General features: G+C 62.7%; 1 protein-coding gene across 3 annotated transcripts in view; it reads right to left on the bottom strand.

Annotated features, from left to right (window-relative positions):
• Nucleotides 1–20,373, bottom strand: part of MAD1L1 (mitotic arrest deficient 1 like 1) — a 350,389-nt gene that overhangs the window by 81,009 nt on the left and 249,007 nt on the right. For all 3 annotated transcript variants that reach the window (XM_024125005.3, XM_028498607.2, XM_055089925.1), the window contains one exon: nt 19,463–19,553. In XM_024125005.3, the coding sequence (XP_023980773.1) occupies nt 19,463–19,553 (91 nt within the window). The remainder of the gene's footprint in view (nt 1–19,462; nt 19,554–20,373) is intronic.

Below are 20,373 nucleotides of genomic sequence, written 5' to 3'. Positions count from 1 at the left end.
AGCTCTGGGCGCCGTGGACACACAGCCCCGCCCTGTACAGCCCCCCCCCCCCACCCCCGTGTCCCTGATGCTGCTCTTCCTCATTTGTCTTCAACCCTTTACACGTGCAAAGAAAAGAACAGGCTGCAAAGAAAAGAACAGGCGGGCAGGTTGAATCCGCCGGGCTCCGCCCCTCTCCTTTACCTCAGATATTCAAGGGTCCCTCCTTCCCCCCAGGGCACAGGCTCTCCCAGTCTGGCGGTGCTGACCACTGGCTTCACGCCCACCTCCCTGCCCCGCCAGGACTCACCTGCTGACGCCCCGGGAGGGCCCGAGCAGGGAGCTGGGCACAGAGCCTGACCCCAAGGTCACCAGTGACCCTTGGCCGAGGCGCTGGACCTGTCGAGCCTCGGGGTCATCCTGCCCGGCAGGTGTGGGGAGAGTCGGGGAAGACGGCGCCTGGACATCAGGGTCGGGGGCAGGATGCCGCTGTGGAAAGGCCAGACACCCCGCGGGCAGGAAGGGGAGCCACCCGCTCCCACCCCAGAGTGCGGTTTCTGACCACCGGCTTCCCCTTGAGGGGAATGAAGGAAAGAAAACACTGCGGTGGGTGAGAGGATTTAAGGGTCACAGGGGGAACCAGCAGGGCGGACCAAACCAGACCAGGGCAGACGGGGGAGATGCTCGCAGCTCTGATGAACTGGGGCAGGTGACAAGCCTGAGAAATCTGCAGGTGCCCGAGCGAGCATCCGGGCCGGGCCGGGAGGCCGGGAGGCCGGGGCCTCTGCTCCTGCCTCAGAGCTATCAGACCCACAGCCCCGCCCCCGGGACGGACGAAGACACTCCCCTGCCTTTGCCGGGACGCCGCGGGCGTGAAGGGGCAGAGGGCCGCATCAAGCCCACCGCCCCCAGAACGCCCCCGCGAGGGCCCTGCTCGCCCGTCTCCAGGCCAAGCGGGGCGCGAGGCCCGAGCCTGCAGGCGAAGATGCCGTGGGGCCTCCCTGGGATGCAGGCCGCAGGGAGGGAGGCATGGGGCCTCCAGCCCGGGGTGGCGGGGGGGCAGCCCAGCAGGTCCGCCTGCTGGAAGCAGTGCGAGAGCCCGGGAGAGCCCGGCACAGCCCGGCAGAGCCACCAGACGGACACTCGCGAGAAACAGGATGCCGCTGCTTTAAGCCGCTAAGTCGTGGGGTGTTTGTAACACGGCAGCAGGTAACTGAAGGAATCTCCCGAGGAGCGAGACGGAGCCCCAACCCCCGACCCGGGGGCCCCAGCGTCCCACCAAGGGGGTGGCAGCCCCCGGGCCCAGGCCTTTGTGACTCAGCCTCAAGCCCGGGTCATGGCAGAGACAGGACAGCTGCATGGGGTCCGCCAACGCCATTCTGCCCAGGGAGTGAGCGTCCACGGCCCCCAGGACTCACACTCTGACCCTCAAACTTACTACCAGGCGATGGCGACCAAGGCAGCAGAGCCGGCACAGGGACAGGTCGAGTGTCCAGAAGAGCCCCCGCCTCTACAGTTGGCCAGTGCTCAACGCGGGCGCCAAGGCCACCCACCAGGAAAAGGTGCTGGACAACTAACTGGACACCCGCATGCAAGAGCATCAACCTGGATCCCAACCTCACACCACACACGAAGATGACCTCAAATGGACAAAAAACCCTAAACCTAAGAGCCAACACTATAAAACACGTGGAAGAAAATACAGGCGTAACGCTTCACGACACTGGATTTGGTCTTGGATTCTTCAACGTGACGCTAGAAACAAGGAACAAAAGAAAAAGTAGACAAACTGGACTTCCTCAAAATGAAAAACTTGTGCTTCAAAGCATGCATCACCTAGGAAGTGAAAAGACAACGCACAGAGCAGGAGAAGATACCTGCAAGTCACTGATCTGAAAAGAGACTTGTATCCAGAACATATGAAGAACTCTTACACCTCAGCAACAGCAACAGAAAAAACAAACGAAACAAAACAAACTCACGTAAAAACGGGAAAAGCACCTGAGTAAGTCTTTCTCCAAAGAAGAGACACAAACGGCCAATAAGCACATAAAAAGACGCTTGGCATCCAGGTCATTAGTAAGCAGGGGAATGGACACAAAAACCACAATGAGACATCACTTTGCACCCACCGAGGTGGCTAGAATGACAAAGCCAGACAGTCTCAGCAAGGCAGGGAGAAACCGTCCTCCTATCGCTGCTGGGAATGGAAGACGGGGAGGCCTTTGCGGAAAACAGCTCCGCAGACAATTAAACACAGGGCTACCACGCGACCAGCAATTCTATCCCCAGGTACACCCCCAAGAATAAAAACACACGTCCACACAGAGACTTGCACACACACGTTCAAAGCGGCATCAGTCACGATAACCGCTCAAGTGTCCAAGAGCTGACAAATGCACTGACACAGTGTGGTCCATCCGCACAATGGAATATTATTCGGCCATAAAAAGGAACGAAGCACTGACGCCTACTACAACACAAATGATCCTTGAAAACACTGCGCTCAGTGAAAGAAGCCAGTCACAAAAGACCACATACATGACTCCATTCATATGAAACGTCCAGAATGAGGAAATCTATAGAAACCGAAAGCAGACTGGCGGTTGCTTAAGGCTGGAGTGGGGATGGGGGAGAGTGGGGTGACAGCTAAAAGGAACAGGGTTTCTTTTCGAGATGATAAAAATGTTCTGAAATTGTGCGGTGATGGTTGCTCATTATCTGTGAAAGTATGAAAAACTACTGAACCGTACGCTTCAAAAAGGTGAGTTCTGCGGTATGTAAATTGTATCTCAATAAAGCTGTTTTTAAAAAAGAGAAATGAAAGAAAATAGGGAAAACAAACAGTAGGACGTGTGTGGACGCCCCATCTGCTACCGAGAGCCTGGTGCGGCTCCAGGCTTCCCTCCACATGCCGCCCCAGCCTCCAGCGGGGGAGAGGCGCTTGGCTCCGCAGGAAGCACGTGCTGGGCCGGGCCGGCCTGGGCCTGCAGGGGCTCCTGCGGCAGCAGGAGGTCTGGGCGGAACCCACCTCGAGTGCTGCTCCTGACCTGGTCCATCCGGCTTCCTGGCTTCCGCTCTCACCCCCCCCCGCCCCCCGCCCCAGTGCAAGGGCTCCTGCGCGGCCCCGCTGTGGCCTGGGACTCCACGCTGAGACCCTACTCACTATCAAGACCACCGTCCTCAGGGCAGGTCTTGGCACCTGGCTCTGACCAGCTGCCCTCCCTCAAATGGCCTGGTTGGAGCCCGGCCAGCCCAGCCGACTCAGGCCTGTGTCACCTGGGGCCAGCCTGGACTTCCAGCAGGGCCTTCCAGAGGCGCCTCCTCGGTGGGCTGCGACAGCCCTGACGGGCTGGCCTTTGCCACAGACCCTGCCCCCTGGAACCTTCCACTCGGTGCTCAGGAAGCCAAGGCTGAAGAGTCCCTTTCGTCAGACGAGGGGGCCTGAGGCCGGCTGGTTCCCCCGGGAGGCTGATGGGCCTGGAATGGAAAAGCAGTACGGACCACGGGGCCAGATGCTGTTCCCCGGTGCCAGGGTGGCCCAGTCCCCACGGCCCGGCTGGACTGGACACGGGCACCTCGGGGTGCAAGGAGGCTACCCAGACCCCATCCTCCCCCACACAGGCCCGACCAGGCTGCCAGGGGTCCGGAGCCAACAGGACCACGTGGCCGGGCTGCGTGAGAGGGGGCCGAGGTTCAGCCCACCGGGGGCTCTGCTCTCGGCACCGCCCCTCCCGCCCCTCCCGGAGCAAGGAGGCCCTCCCCGGCGGCTCCTCCCTCCCCGCTTCCTTCCTTGGAGAGGAGGGAGCCATGGTGCCTGCAGCCAGTGAGGCGGGGGCTCCGTGGGGACAGGGCTTTGTCCCGCCCCCCAGACTAGTGAGGGGACCCCAGTGCCCCGTGAGGACCCACTGAGAGCAGGTGGCGGTGACGTGGCCGCAGTAATGCACAGCCCACAGCACGCCCCCTCCCCGCTCCGTTTGTCCACAGCGCCTACCAGCTCGTGACGCTTTAAGCCCTGTCCCGTCACCTGTCTCCCCCAAAGGTTAGGGCGGCAGGCGCTGCACGTCAAGTAAACGTTTGCAGGAGCAGTGGGCGACAGTTATGACTGCATAGTGTCCTGCGGTTGAGAAACCAGAGGCCCGGCTGGTGACCAGAATGGGGGAGTCACAGGGCCGGCTGGCCGGGGCCTCCCGCTCCCTGGGTCCGGGGAAGGGGTGCCGGCCGTCACCCCGGGCACGCAGGGCCGTGGGCACAGGGGGTTCGTGGCGCCGTGAAGGGTGTGTCGGGGGGCTGGCGCCGCTGAAGCAGACGGAAGAGCACGAACAAATTTGCTGAAATCTGCTGCTGCGTGACAGCTTTGAGGAAGAAAGGGGGAAAATGGCTATAATCTTCTGCTAAAAATTTGTTGCCTTGTTTGATTTGCAGCTGAGGAAACTGTTGAGACACTGACGTGAATCTCAAAAGGAAAAGTTCTGAACCTTCCTTTGACGTGCGGGTGCAATTACTGGCTAAACAAAAACGTCCCACTGGCCGAGGGGGCGGAGAGACGTCCCCATCCGTGACTGCGGAGGACCGACCCCCACGGTCCAGCTCCCCCTGCGCCCGCTGCAGCCGAGCCGGGTCCGCGGGGAGCCCGCGCGAGGGGCTGGGCCCTGCGACCCGCACGCCCAGGGCACAGCAGGGCGTGCTCCTCCCCGGGGCTGCAGCCGGCCCGCCGCCCTCTGCTCGCGGGTGACTGGGGCTCCTTCTCGGGCTCAGATTCCGCGCAAGCTCAGACGAACGGCCGTGTCCCCCTGCGTCCAGGCCACGGCTGAGTCCCCTGGCATCTGCCTTGCTCCTGCGTTCAAGTCCTGCCCCTAACCTGCTGGCGGCCCAGGCCTCCTGTCTTTCTGGGCCTCGGTTTCCATCTGCTGAAGCGTGAGGGCTGTGAACTTGAACAGTTAAGGACCTTCCAAGCCTAGCACCTGGGAGACCTGGACGCAGGACAGACCCCCCCGGGAGCCCGTGTGCCCTGTGGATGGACTGTGGCTGCCCCGGGCCAGGGAAGGGCTGCCGGGAGGGCGGACCTGCCACGAATACTAAGAGACCCTGTTAGCAGGAGGCAGAGGCCCACGGAGAGTTAAAAAGCCCAGTTAGACCGCCACCGAGCCTGACGCGTGTTTATAAATCACCCGGCCTCAAAACTAAATCAACATCTCTCCCGGCTGAAGGAAGACAGCTCAGGGAGAAAAGCGGGGGAGCTTCGGGGGGTCCCGCTGGGTTGGAGGGGCGGGGCCGGCCGGACCTCACGGACGGGGGAGGGGCACAGCCCTCGCCGGCCCCGCCTCACCCCAGCCTGCACACCCGCCTCCCCAAGGCCCAGGGCTCCACGACCTTGGGCAGGTCCCTCAGGCGCCGGCCTCGCGTCCGACGCGCCCCACGGGCCGGGGTCGCTCGGGGGCTCGCGGGGACGCTCCCCGGCTCTGAGGCCGGGGGCACAGGGCCGGCCCGGCCCGCCCGGACGGTGTGCTCACCGCGGGTGGAGAGCCTGGGCATCGGCGGGGGCGCCACGTGACAGTGCAGGCCGGACCCCCTCCACGACCCCCGGCCCCAAGACCGAGAAACCGAGGCCCACGCGGCCGCCCTGGACCAGTCACGGGGGGTGAAGCGGGGAGGGGCCCAGGGCTGGAGGCGGGAGGGCCACAAGGGGGCGGTGACGGGGGCTTGCCCCTGGAGACCGCCCTCTCGCCACAGGCTCTCTGACCACGTGGGCCGACGCCCTGCACCCCCCGCGCCCTTCGTGTCCCCTCGTCCCCCACCAGAGGCCTCATTCCGGAGCTGGGCACCTGGCACTCCTGTGGCCAAGGCCCCTCACGAATGAACACGCGTGGGCTGCCAGCGTCTAGGAAGGGCTGCGAGGGTCCCTGAGTGTATGCTCATGCTGCCCGGCCCCAGGGGACCGGCCACTGCGGCCGCCGACGGGGCTGGGCTTGGGCAGGGGGCGCTGCCGGGCCTGGCCAGGCCCCAAGCCGGCGGTGTGCGCCGGGGCTCTCCAGGCAGGCTGGCGCTGCGGGGCGCCGTGCCCCCCAGGCCAGCACACGTGGGAGACCCTTCTCACACCACCCTCCGGGCGACCGTCTCCCCAGCACGGCAGGGCGAGTTTATCCACCGTCAGCCGCGAGGCGCCACGTGGGCCCTGGACACACACGTGAGCTTGGACACGGGCTGTGTCCCGTGGCTGCTGCCAGCGTCCCCCTGCGGCCAGCAGCCCCCTCGGCAGAACGCCGGGAGGGAATCCACCCCGGTGAGGAATCTCGGGGCCCGTCCTGGACTCTTAGGTCCTGGCCGGGAGCTCTGCCGGGTGTGATGTCTCCAAAGATGGGGGCGGGGGGATAGGCAAGGAGAGCACCGGGGCCTTCTGCAGCTGGAGCAGGCTGCCCACGACGATCCCAGCCACCAGGAGGGCGGGACGGGTCTAGCTGAGCGGAGGCTGGGGTCACTCTTGGGGTAAACCTCAATGCTCCCGGACTGCTCCGGAGGACAGGTGACATCCGGCAGCCAGTGCCTCCGCAGTGACAGAGAAATACCCCGAGAGATGAGCGGAGCCGCGCGACGTCAGGCCCCCAAGTGGGGCTGCACATCTGCCTCTGCTTCTGCATGACCCAGGCGGCTTGGGCCAGACCCCACGGAACCTGGAAAAAGGAAAAATGCCACCATCCCGGGATGGCGGGGCAGGCCACGGAGGCCCGGACCTTCCTCAGCCCTGACCCCAGAGCCTGGCCTGGCTCCCCCTCCGTCTCCCCTTGAGGCGCCAGGAAGATGCCCCCAGGAAGTGGCCTGGCGTGTGGTCCTTGGGGCTGGCATTCCGTTGCCCACAACACGGATAATCCTGTGCTAGTTCTGAGACTTGACCGAGCCGTTCCTTCTCTCTGAGACTCAATTTGCTCATCTATAAAATAGGGACACTACTGCTCACCTTCCCAAGTCTGGAAAGATCAAACGGTCAGCGGACGTGAAGACAGCTGTAAACTACGTGCGACTCTGCTGGGTGTGTGACTGTCACCCACGCCGCCCACGAAGTAAAACCTGGGCTATATCCTGGCGGCACCTCTCACACCCTCCAGAGGCAGCCCAGGACGCCACATGTCCGAGGACCCAGGCCTTCTGGAGCCATCAGAAGACGGCCACAGGAAACCACCAGTGCAAAGCTGATCCCCTCAGGAAGGAGGAGCAGGGGGACACCCTGTCCGAGGCTGCAGCGCGCGGGCCGGGAGCACGGGGGCGGTGGTGCGGGACAGCCTGCCCCGCAGATCCCGAGGAGCCCCCTTGTTTGCCTCCCCCAGGCGGTGGCAGAGGGACAGGTGGACGGAAGATGGCGCTGTCCAGCGGCTAGTCGGTGCCCCTACCTGGGAGGGGATGGCAGAGACCGCCAGGCCACTTCTGCGTGGATGCGACAAGGTCCCACATGCCGGGCAGACAGCCGAGCCCGAGCCGGGCACTGGGTGGCAGACACAGGGACCCGGAGACCCTCTGTCCTGCCAACCTGAGCCAGACCCCGGCCCGTCAACTCCAGGGCGCGGGACTCGGCGAGTTCCCGGGACGTCCGCCAAGAGCTGAGGGCTCCGCCAGTCTCACTGCACAGGTGCGGGAGCGGCGGGAAAAGCGAGGAGAGCGAGCAGGGCCCCCGGAGGGTCCGGCGGCCCGTGTGCCACCGTCCCAGGCCAGGTGAGGCCACACGTGCCCACTCCTCCCGCGCCACCGTGCTGCCTACACGTCCACGAACGCTCCCGACCTCGGGCTCTAGTCCGCAGACAGGGAACCGTTAGCAGAGCGCGTTACAGGACAGCCATCACCTGCCGAGTCCCACCCCGAGTCCTTCAGCAGGGGATTGAGTGTGAGAGAGGCCTGTAAACAGCCTGCAGAGAAGGAACGAAGCGGCTCCTCTCATCGTCAGGAAGGTGCGACGGCGGCCATTCAGGCCGGAGACCAGCTTTGGCGGCCCCATCCGCCCCCGCCCCATCGCCCGCCCCCTGCTGCCGCCATGGGGCCACCCTGCAGGCCCAGCAAGGTGGGGTGCTCCGGTGGTGGCTTTGGCAAGACTCTGGGCTGGGGGGTAGCAGATGTGGCTGAGTGGGGAGGTGCAGCCGTTGACAGTGTGGCCGGGGAGGGGGCCTGGTTCAGCTGGCCAGGCTGCTCCGCGGCTAACAGGGCCCCCCACTGCTCCTGACCACAGGCTGAGCCTCCCCCTGAGCTGCTGTCACATCAGGGCTGTGAGCAAGGCCCCGACACCAGCCACCGCCCGGGCACCCGGGGCCACACCTCACCTCTCGGGAGGAGGAGGAGGGGAAGGAGGAGGCACACGCCTTCGTCGTGCGTCTGGCCAGTCTGGAGGCCGCTGCTTCTGGCCCCACCCCGCCCCCCGCCATTCCAGAGCGACGTCCTCTGAGCCTACCGACCGAGTGGCCCGTGTCCCTGCTCAGGCGGGCGGGCGAGCAGAACCGCGTCGTGATCTCCCTGTTACAGATGGCAAGCGACGGCGGGCACCCTAAACCCACCCTGAGCCGTAGGAGCCGGCAGAGGGGGCCTCGTGGGCCAGGCCGGCAGCCGCAGGACCAGCCGGTGAAGGGCGAGCGCCTGGCTGGAGAGGGCAGACAGAGGGCCAAGCAGCCCCGGCGCCTGCGCCCTTGCCGTGGACGCGGGCACTGGGTTTCTCCTGCCAGGCCTCTGACTTATATCAGAAGATGTTAAACAAAGCCTTGAAAAAATGTTTCTTTTGAATTGTGGTAAAATAAAACTTGCCATCTTAATCATTTTTAAATGTATCGTTCAGCGTTAAGTACTTTCACACTGTTGTGGAGCCATCACCACCGTCAGTGCACAGAACTTTCCATCTTCCCAAACTGAGACTCTGTCCCCATTAGACACTAACTGCCCCTCCCCCTCCCCCAGCCCCTGGTCCCCACCCCCTACTTTCCATCTCTGTGACCCTGGCTCCTCCAGGGGGGACCTCGCAGAAGTGGAATCGCACAGCGTCTGTCCTTCTGCGTCTGGCTTGTCTCACCGAGCATCATGCCTTCCAGGTCCATCCGTGTGGTAGCAGGTGTCAGAGCTTCCTTGCTTTTCAGGGCTGAGTGATACTCCATTGTGTGGATGGACCACGTTTTGTTTCTCCACTCACCCATCGGTGGACACTCGGGTGGCTTCCACTTTTTTGGCTGCTGTGACACGGGCGTGCAAACATCCGCTTGAGACCCTGCTTGCAGCTCCCCGGGGCACATGCCCAGGAGCAGAATTGCTGGATCACGTGGTGAACAAAGCTGCCTCCATGATCCAGTTACGGTACCTGTGGAGGCACACCGTGCGGTCCCGTCTGAGACAGTGCCTTCAGGGTCTAGTGTTTGTCCACAAACCCCCTCCACAAAACCTCCTGCTACACGAGGGACTGGGTAATTGGCCAGACTTCCCTTCTTGTTAGGGCTGCCAGGAAGCTCAGCTTCACTTACGACACCAGCCCCGACGGTCAGAGCGTCCGGGGTCTGTTTCTCGCAGGCATCGTGGTATCACCTGCCGGGAGCTCCTTGTGGAACAGTGGGATCTTGTCCAGATAGGTGTGATCGCGGAAGGCGGCCAGGGAGCTGTGGCACAGGGAGTGCAGATGAGCCCCAGGAGAGGGGCCGGGTGATGGCCCCCCCCGGCTGATACCGAGCGCGTCTACACAGGGACCGGCGACACGGCCCCTGAGGTGTTGGGGCAAAGCCAGCAGGAACAGGAGGGCGGGCTCCCTCACGGCAGGAGGACGTGGGCCAGAGGGGACCCAACGACGGACTTCAGACCCCATCCGGTGTCGAGGGGACAGGAGCAGTTTGGGACGCAAATCCGGGGTGTTGGCTCTCCAGGAGCGGGTAATGGGCTGTTAAAGGGGCACACGCAAGCCGAACGCTCCACGGGCCGACACCCGGCGTGCGGGGCACGGCCCGTGTCCTGCAACTTTGGGGACAATCACGAAGAGGAAGAACCCAGAGCTCGAGCAGGTTCTGTGTCTCCCACCCCAGTCCTCTGCACGGGAACTCCTTGACTGGAACGGAACCTGTGAGAACAGCTGGGTGTAGCAGGAGGAGCGGCCGGCCCAGAGTCAGGAGGACGGGTCTGCTCCTGGCACTGCCCTGCGGGGCCCTGGGCCTCTCGGCCTGGCACAGACCGAGGGGGTCTCCAGGCAGAGCTGTCCCAGTGCTGCGCTGCCCAGCTCCACACGGCTGAGTGGAGCTCTGGGGGCTGCGCGGTCCTCCGTCTGCAAGGGCCCCCCGCCTCCGTGCGAGGCCACCGCCCAGGGAGGGCGAGGCTCGTGTCAGCGACGGGACCCTCGGGCAGAAGCGGGTGCGCCCCAGCCCCGCCACCCTCCTCGCTGCAGCTGTGACGCTCCACCACCAGCGGTAAGAACACTCGACTCGCCTGAAGTCGACCGTTACACGTCCTTTCTCAGCAGGCCTAACTGCCGGGTTTTTAACGAGCTGGGTCCCTATCTTTCTCATCCAGACACTTTGCAAGGACCACATGGGGGTGAAGAGCAGTAGCACGGCCAAGTCCGAGAGCGCCGAGGCTGAAGTGACCGCACGCGACGGCGGCCCGAGGCCGGCGATGGCTCCGCTGGCTGTGCCGCGAGCCTTGTGCGTGTCGAGTACGGCCAGTGGTGGAGCAGGGCCGGACCAGACGGCGGAGGTCCCAGGGCGAAAAGAGCCCGCTTCAGCGGCTCAGTGGGGCCTGCCTGCAAACCCGGGGTCGGGCGTGCAGTCCGGGCCCTGAGGCCCGATGACACCCCCAGGGCCCGGGGCACCCAGCAGGAAGGAGAGAAGTTGGCATCCCCAAGGCCCACGGGACGAGAAGGGGCTTAACATTCAGGACACGTCAGTCGTTGCATAGAAAAATCAACAGCTATCAGCGCCTGTGGAAATTTCTCCACACAGACGCACATCAGCATGCTGGCTTTTTCAGTCCTCGGCTCCAATAAACAGGAGCAGCCTGGCGCCGCCTCACGGGGGTGGGAGGGCTGGGCTTTTTCCTTCATTACGTGTCTTGTTTTACATACAACATTGAGGAAGGGGGGCTGGGGCAGCGAGGCCCTGGGACCCCTGGACCGCAGGCCCAGTGTAGCCGGACGCAGGGCGTACGCGGGACCGTAAGGAGGTTACGACCCACTGAGGCGGCCCCCCGCCCCGTCTGTGTGCGTGACACTCAAGGAAAGACCCACTGATGGTGAAACAAAGGAGACAAGACACTGAGAAGTAGATTCGACAGGAAACGTGCACGGTGAACACATCTGTGAGCTGTTCCCGCGGGGGACGTGGACCCCAACAAACAGAAAGACACAGCGACATCCTTGCGGGAGGGTGTGTCCAGGAGGTGGCCGAGCCCGACCTTCATCTTCACTTCTCACGAAAGCCAGCAAGTTCTAGGCTGGTTGGTGGGGGAGCTGGACGTGTTGGTTCCAAAGTTCACATAAAAATGAGCAAGAGCTGCCAGGAAAACCCTGATAAAGAAGAGTCACAGGGGGGGCTTCCCTGGTGGCGCAGCGGTTGCGCGTCCGCCTGCCGATGCAGGGGAACCGGGTTCGCGCCCCGGTCTGGGAGGATCCCACATGCCGCGGAGCGGCTGGGCCCGTGGGCCATGGCCGCTGAGCCTGCGCGTCCGGAGCCTGTGCTCCGCAACGGGAAAGGCCGCAGCAGAGGGAGGCCCGCAAAAAAAAAAAAAAAAAAAAAAAAAAAAAAAAAAAAAGAAGAGTCACAGGGGCAGGAGGTCACTGAGACCTAGCTGTGACCTGACACGTGGGCATCTAGCGCACGAGGCGGCAGACCTCACACCGGCGAGGAAAAGACAGGCCTTCAATAAGTGGTCCAGGGGTACCAGGAAGAGCCTCTTCCAAAAAACAGGTAGGTATCACGCTTCCCACCTTGTAAAGAATCAAAACCAAATTCCAAATCAATCAGATTTAAGGGTAAAAAAATGAAACCACCAGAAAACCGGAAGAAACCATGAGAGAATTCTTTTATACCCCGACACAAGAAAGGTAAAGACATGAACAAAAACCCAGAAGCTAAAAAGGAAAAGGCAATAAATGCATCTGTATAAAATAAATTTAAAAGCCAAAAACTTCTACTTGGTAAAAAAAAAACAGCACAAAGTCAAAAGACAAATGGTAAATTGGGAAAACATATTCACAACTTAAAATGAACTGAACTCCTTAATATACAAAGAGCTCCAAAAAACCAACAAGAACCAACAATCCATTTGAAAAATGGACCGGGACATTAACACATATAAACAGATTTAAAAATCTTCACTCATCTATGATAAAGAGACTGAAGGTTAAAACTACAATGAGCTACCCCATTTCAGCTACCCGACCAGAAAAATCTAGAAGTCTGACGGCTGTAGGGAAACCGGAACCCTCACAGGTACTGCTATGACACGTCCCACACAGTTCCCATTGGCCCTCATACGACCGTCCGGCGGTGCTGCCGAAATAAACGCAGGTACCCACTGACCCCGCTCTCTCTTCTGGGAGCTTCTCCTACACACAGACTCGCACACACTGGAGACACCATGTGTAGGGCACTTGCCACAGCCCTGCTCATGAGCGTGTTCCCGTTAACTGTCAGGGTTTAATATGTCATGGCGAACGCGCACGGCGATGCGCCACACGCCGCGTTAAAAACAAACAGGGCGGGCTTCCCTGGTGGCGCAGTGGTTGGGAGTCCGCCTGCCGGTGCAGGGGACGCGGGTTCGTGCCCCGGTCCGGGAGGATCCCACGTGCCGCGGGGCGGCTGGGCCCGGGGGCCATGGCCGCGGGGCCTGCGCGTCCGGAGCCTGTGCCCCGCAACGGGAGAGGCCGCAGCAGGGGGAGGCCCACATACCACAAAAAAAAAAAAAAAAAAGAGTTTGGTCCCAATGGACCAAATAAACTTACCAAATAAGAAATTGTTTTCCTTTATATAAACAATATGCAAATTAAATATGCTGCAAAAGATTCCATGCATTGCAAGAACAAAAAGATACAAAATACCTGACAATCAGCTTAACAAGAAAGGTTCAAGATCTTATATGGCATAAAATAGAAAATTTAATAAAGGAAATGAGTTAGAACTGAATGAACAGAAATGTACAATGTTGCTAGATGAAAAGATATTAATTCTCCCCCCAATTTTTCTATATATTCAGTTCCAATAAAAAAATTTCAATAGGATTCTTTTTACTTGAAGTTCGAAAACTGATTCTAAAATTCATCAGAAAGAGATGCAGTTCCAAAATAGACACACACAAAAATTTTAAAGAATATTATGGAAGAACCCCTCCTCCCAAATGGAGGCCACAGCAGTGAGAGGCCCGCGTACGGAAAAAAAAAAAAAAAAAAAAAACAACAAACAGGGCACTGCGTATCAGTGGGAAACGTCTCCCAAACGCACAGAGAGACAAAAGCAAGCTGCAGAAACAGTTTGAAAACAGACTCTTGAGTTCAAAGCGGGGCGGGCAGTACAAATACATATTAGGGGAAACAAACCCACCAGTTTGAAGGAGTTACAGTGTGAGAGGAGCCAGACGAGACGCCTTATGTGCGTGACTGGCCTGATCCTCGCCACCCGGGGCAGGCGTTCCATCCTCGGGCTCCCCGTGAAGGAGCTGGGATTCGGGAGGGAGGTGAAGCATCGCCCAGGGCCCAGTGTCCGTGAAGCAGGAATTCACATCTGGACGTGTGTCCTCTGGAGCCTACCTCCTGGGTGCTCTGCCCTGCAGTCGCCCACATGTGCCCTGGTGTCCTTGTGCCCCAAGAACACTAGCTGGGAGCCAGGCGAGGTCGCTGCACTCAGCTCACAGCCCAGAGGAGGGGCGACGTCACAGCTGGGTCCCGCAGACGGGCAGGGCCCAGGGGCAGACAGAGCAGGTCGTGGGGCCTGGGGAGGGAGGCTGGCTGGAGGGCAGTCTGGTCTTGACTCTATGAAGCTCTGGTCCTGCCACCATGGCAGGTGGGCGGGGGGGGGTGCACGGAGGCTGCCCGCCCTGTGGTCCTCACACAGACCACCCAGGCTTTCAGGGCAGGACGGGGGCTGCTGGGCAGGGAGGCCTGGACCTCTGCTGGGGAGCTGGAGCGCAACTTGGGGCAGGGGCCGGGGTCTTTGTGTGGTCCCCACACAGACCACCCAGGCTTTCAGGGCAGGACGGGGGCTGCTGGGCAGGGAGGCCTGGACCTCTGCTGGGGAGCTGGAGCGCAACTTGGGGCAGGGGCCGGGGTCTTTGGAGCTGGGGGGCGTGGCCGTGTCACCTCCCGCCGTGTGGCAGACCCGCGGCTCCTGTGACCCGGGCTTCATCTGCTCAGCGCCCGTGGCTGTGAAGTGAGGACGCGGGCAGGGGCAGGGGCAGGGGTGCTCCACGTGCGCAGTCAGTAAGGAGCCAGGACCAGAGTTACAGCCCGCGGCAGGGAGGGGCGTGTGTGGCAGCACCAGCGGTGCCCACGCTGTGGCCGCCGCCGGCGCCATCCAGCCCACACCCCCGCCCTCTGCTCGCTCGGCGGCACCGAGGAAGCAGACGCTCAGAGCGACCTCAGTCCCAGGCGGCGAGCCTTCCTCGCTGGAAGGGACACAACCTGCCCCACCAGGAACAACCTCTGGGACTCACCCCTCGCCGGGCACCCCAGCACCACGGCCCGCAGTGTTCTGTCCCCTCCAGGAAGCAACGCCCAGAGAACATTCCAGAAGCATGGGCAGTAGCCCATCAGGAAATAGGCTGTCCAGTCGGGGGCATGACATGCTCAAGGCCCTGGTTAGCAGCAAGAGGACCCAAGGGCAAGAGGGCTCTTGAGAAGCAGAGGCTGGGAGAATCTATGATTAGACGGTGCTCCTGCCTGGTGACGCAGCGACGGGGGCAGGGCAGGCTCCACGGACACCGTGAGCTTCCTGCTCACAGGGCACCCGGCTATTTCCTACCCACTCCACTTCCAAAAAAGAGACACTCATCTGAAATGTCACTGGGCTGCAGTCTGGTCCCTTTCCTGAGCAGAGCCACAGGCTGGCTGTGGGGCAGCCCCACCCGCGGAACGGAAGCAGGCGGGGCGGGGGCTGGGCGGGGAGGCTCCAGCGCAGGGGCTCCTCCCACCGGCCTCCGAGGGACAGTGGGCCGGGGTGCAAAGTCCACAGATGAATTCTGCTTCCTTACGCGCGTGCTGAAGCATTCAGAGGTACAGATGTTTGCAATTTTCTTTAAAATGCATTAAGGAAACAGAAAGTACTGATGGGTGGAAGGGGGTAGAGAGGTGCTGCGTCATAAAGCAGCCACAGGGGAGTGTCTGCGGCAGGACCCGGGGGGACACATGGGTGTTTACTGTCAAACTCTTCCAACTTCGCCACAGTATGTCTGGCGGTGTTTGTTCGTAATGCGACGGGGGAACCGGTAGGGCTGAGTCTGCATGCTGGCTCCACCGCCCGGGCCCCGGGGTGAGCCAGGGGGGCCAACAGGGCATGAGCGCGCGGCCAGGCCTCCGCCCCCCCCACGCGAAGCTCGCTCCTCGCCAGAGGGGGCGCTGCCGGGGACGAGCGTCTGCCAGGCCCAGAGCGGCCACGCGCCTAGCCCTCAGGCCTGCACCCCGGGAGCGCCAGGCGGCTCACTGCCTTGACAGCCCCAAACGTGGCCCGCGAGAAGCTAAACGTGGACAACCGTGTGGCATCGTCAAGGTAAGCGCGGCGGCAGCGGCCGTGCTTCTGTGCTGGGCACGTCACCGTGTTCCCCACGACGGCCCGCAGGGGAGTGGGGTCAGCTCCACGTCCAGGCGAGCAGACTGAGACCAGGGCCACGGCTGGGGAGGGACAGAGCCAACACCCAGGCCCGGTGCCGGCCGCTAAGAGGAGGAATGACCACGGGCAGAGGGGGCGGCAGCGCCCGGGCAGGGCCTGATGCCCCCCCAGGACTGCTGGGCAAGGCCCGGAGGGGCCCAGGGAGTGTGTTCCCTGAGTCTGTCTCGCAAGAAGCCCTGCTTCGGGCCCAGCCCCAGCTGGTTTGCCCAAGTTCAGTCTTTACCGGAGGGCACTCTGCCTCTACCAAACGGCCAACTGTGTCCGGCCAGCTGTGGTCTCAGTTTCCCCATCTCTACACGGGGGCGTCGTCTCCCTGACGGCTAGCTACCTTAGGATAGATGAGGTGGGAGTAGCCAAGGACTCCCAGAAAGACCCGGACCGGCCACCCACCACAGGAGGAGGGCCCAGGAGCCTCCTCTCCCGGCCCCGCCAGGCACGGAGTGGGCACAGGCCGGCGGGCGTGTACTCAGCTCTGAGCGGTAACCGGCGCGGTTGCCTCACCAACCAGCTGTGAACTAATTACAAAAAGTTCTAACTAGTCGAGCTCCCTCTCCAAGCATATGTTCCCAATTAAGTCAAACTGCAGTGGATTTTAATCAATCTTCCTTGAAGCAGCCCAACTTGAAGACTCCTCCAGGGGGAGAGAGGAGAGGAGATCTGCATGAGGATCACGCCGGCAGCACCGCGGATACACACACAGCCGGGGGAGCTACACGCTAATTGGGTCCCTCGGCCCGTGTCCTCCTGCCGTGCCCAGGCCACGAAGCCGCGGTCCTGCGGTCGCACAGACGAAGCGGAGCCTGGGGGCAGCCAGGCCACCTGGAGGGCTGTGCTGCCTCCACGGCCCGGGGACCGAGGTGAAGGGGACGTGGCCTTGGCCTCACGACGGTGTGGTCACACGTGGCCTGTGACCTCCTGGTAACCCCCACGTGGGCGCATCGTCCCCGATTTTATAAAGGACGTGCTGGGAACTCGGGGGGCAAAGCACGACATGCCTGAGACCACCCAGCTGAGGGGCAGGATTACAGCCAAGGTAGAAAGACTCGGACGCCGGTGCCCCCAGGGCACCACCCACGTCCCCGCGGTTTCCATGAGCCCAGGTCCCCTTCAGGCCCATTTCAACGCCACCTGGCGGGGGCTCCCTGAGCCAGGCATGAGCTCTTCCCGGTCCACTCCACCAGGACCAGAATGCCCAGTGGTTTCCCTCTGTCTGCCCTGAGGGGTCAGGGGGCAGGTGGGCACCCTCCTTCCAGGGCCGAATCCCCCCGTTTCCCTGCCTCCTGCGTAGGGCCTGCCCACGGGCGCTCCGCCCGGGCTGGACGGCGGTGGGGCAAACTCTGCCCCTCTGGCGTCGCGATCAGACGGGAACCGTCGCTGTGATGGGGGTGACCCGTCCGCTCAGCCTCGGGGGCGTACACCTCTCCTCGCCGCGGAGCACCGTACGACGGACCCAGGCCAGGGGCAGCGGGCAGGGCGGTGGGGTGGGCCGGGGTGGGGGAGGAGACCAGTGGTCCCAGAGCTGAGGTTGCTCACCTGGGAATGGCGGCCGGACCACCAGAGGTGCAGCCCGAGGAGCAGGGCAGGAAGGTGGGGTGAGGGCTCAGGAGCGTGTGGAGGCCGGGGGCGACGGGGGGCGGGGGCGCGGCTCAGGAGACAACGGCCCTGGGTTCGAAGGCCTGCCCTGCTCCTTGGGGCTCGGTGCCCGTGACTAAAGTGCCGAACCTCTCCGAGAGAAGCTTCCTCGTCAGCGCAAAGGGGGCGGCAGGACGTCTCCCGGGACTGTGGGTGGGCGCAGATACAGGAGGCCGAAGGAGAAAGCCCAGGGCCCACGGAGCACGGGGTCGGCACACAGCAGAGGCCTGTGGCACCCGCGACTGAGATGGTGGGTCAGGAGACAGGACTCGGCCCCCACCATCACAAGGACCTCTCTGCAACGAGCCCTGCGCCAGGGGCGGGGGTGCTCCCAAGAGCCTTCTGGAGCTCAAGCTGGAACCGGCCACGCGGAGAACGGGGCCGTGGCGTGGGACGGAGGCACCCAGGCGCCTCTGCCCGCTGCTGTCTGGAGATGCGGGCGACCCGCAGAGCTGGGGGGGCGGCACCAGGCCCCGGCTCGAAGCAGGTGGAGAGAAGCGGCGCGGCAGGACCGCGCCCGGTGCGGGGGCCACCCGAGCGCCCACGGCGGGGACGGGGCCTCACACCCCCGGACGCGGCCCCAGAATACCCGCGGCCGCGCGCCCCGGCAGCAGCGGAGGCACGCACGTCACCGTGCGAACGTCCGCGCCCCCAGGAGCCCGGAAACCAGGACCCACGCGCCACACCCTGCCGGCCGCGCCGGGGGCAGCTGCTCACAGGCGCGCTCAGCGCTGCGTGCGGCCACTGCCGGCCAGGCGGCCCCCCCGCTTCCACGGACAGAAACCTGCGTGCCGAGAGCCAGGCCACACCGGGGCGCAGACACTGACCCACGCCCTCCCCAAGCCGACACGGATGCCCCCCGCCACCCTGGCCGTGAGTGGCTCCGGGACGCACAGCCAGGCCCCTGCCCTGCGTGAGGTCCGTGCGGAGCCCAGGAGGCTGGACACAGCCGACGTCGCTGACCCCACCCGCGGAGCGCGGATTGGCCCGGGCGCCGCCCGCCCGAACCTCCCACACAGGAAGGCTCGAGCTGGGAGCCCCAACGCCGGCCCCGTCTCCCCACGTCCACTGGCGGCGCTCAACGCACCTCTCACCTGGTCTGGCCCTCGACGCCATCACCAAGGGCCACTGAGGCTCCTCGTGACGGGCCTTGAAGCCCTGGGGCAGGAAAAAGGAAACATCGATTTCGGCAGCGCTCACTGAGCCCCAGTCAGAGGCCTGGGAAGCCATCAGCCGTGACCTCAGGCTGAGCTCAACTGAGGACCCAGAAAGACACTCCCCATCCTGCCCTGACACGGCACCACTGACGGGCGGCCGGGGGTTCACCCGCCAGCAGCCCAGCTCTCCCAGCAGGACTGCGGTCCAATTAAAATCGTACGAGGTGACAGGTCCTGGAGCTGAGTGCGGCCCAGCCGCGGCTCACAGCGCCTTGTTTTATCAAGGTTGTCACTTCTCCCATCTCCAGGAATCGGGAATAAAAAGGAGATTTGATTTGCCTCTAATAGATGCCAAGAGAAAAATCAATGGCCTGTCCAAAATCTGGGTAATCACTAACCTGCAGGTTTCCTGCCGCGGAACAATTTAGACAGGAAGATAAAAATGGAAAAGAAAGCGAAACAGTGCAAATAGCGATCCGACCTCACAACTGCAGGCAGATGCGGACGGGCTTGGATACAGACCCCAAACCACCCAGGACCTCTGCTGGCGTCTCCTCCCAGGGGGACACGCCCGTCACACCCGCCACGGGCGACGCAGAGGTCAGGCTGTGGGCTCGCTGCGGCCAGCGGTCGGGAAAAACGAGATGGAGACCAAGAAAGCAGACGGGGCAGGCGGCTGGGGGCAGCGCCACCTGGGGCAGGCTGTCCCTTCTGGTGGCTCGGGACGGGTGTTCTCGGCCAGCCAGGGGCCTGGGTGGGGGACAGGCCCCCGGTTTAGTCTAGTCTGGTCAGCTAGAAAGTGGGATGGCTGGGGTACAGGAACCTCGGGCAAAACCCAGGAGAAAACAGGAGGGCAGGGCAAGCCCTGGACGAGCTCACCTGCAGGGTGAGCCGCTCCAGCTGTGTCTCCAGCACCTTCTTCTCTTCCTCCAGACGGCTCCGCTCCCCCTCCAGCTCCTCAACCTTCAACCTGCAAGGAGAGCAGACCCATGACAGGAACCCCACTGTAGCCCGCCCTCTGGGGAGGAAAAGGGGAAAGGTTACAAGACGGTTAAAAGGCTCTTTGCCAAGTACACACTTGTAGAAATGTGACATGAAGAGATGACATTAAGGAAAAACTGTAAAACTACACAAGCCCAGGATGGGGGAGTGCAGCCCAGGCATCTATTCCGGTGCAGAAGCTTGTGCCGTGGGGAGAGGTGGGGCCGTCGCTGACCAGGACCGGAAGGGAGCAGGGAGGAGAACTAACAGGTGGCACGGTGGGCCGGCACGCGTCCCGCGCCCGCCCGTCCACCCCCACGAGTGTGAGCGCACGCCGGAGAGGTTGCGAGAATCAGGAGAACGACCTGAAGAGAGTCTCCAAGCACGACGAAAAGACAGGGAAGCTCTGCGACGTGCGCTGTGGACACAGCTGGTGGCTGGGGGCTGGGGGACCACCCGGACGAGGTGCAGAAGCAGAGGCTCTTCTTACCCCGAAGGCCCAGAGGCCGAGCAGGGCCAGTGGCTGAGGCAGGCACGCATGTAGGTTGCAGCGCATCGTAAGAAGGCACCTATTTTTGTCTTGCTTTTTTAAAGTTTTATTTATTTATTTATTTTTTTGCGGCACGCGGGCCTCTCACTGCTGTGGCCTCTCCCGTTGCGGAGCACAGGCTCCGGACGCGCAGGCCCAGCGGCCAGGGCTCACGGGCCCAGCCGCTCCACGGCACGTGGGATCCTCCCGGACCGGGGCGCGAACCCGCGTCCCCTGCATCGGCAGGTGGACTCTCAACCACTGCGCCACCAGGGAAGCC

Source organism: Physeter macrocephalus, chromosome 14 (genome assembly GCF_002837175.3).
Source record: "Physeter macrocephalus isolate SW-GA chromosome 14, ASM283717v5, whole genome shotgun sequence".
In the NCBI taxonomy this organism is placed as follows: Eukaryota; Metazoa; Chordata; class Mammalia; order Artiodactyla; family Physeteridae; genus Physeter; species Physeter macrocephalus.
Note: the sequence above shows the minus strand (reverse complement) of the source record. Positions and strands in the feature narration are given on the sequence as shown.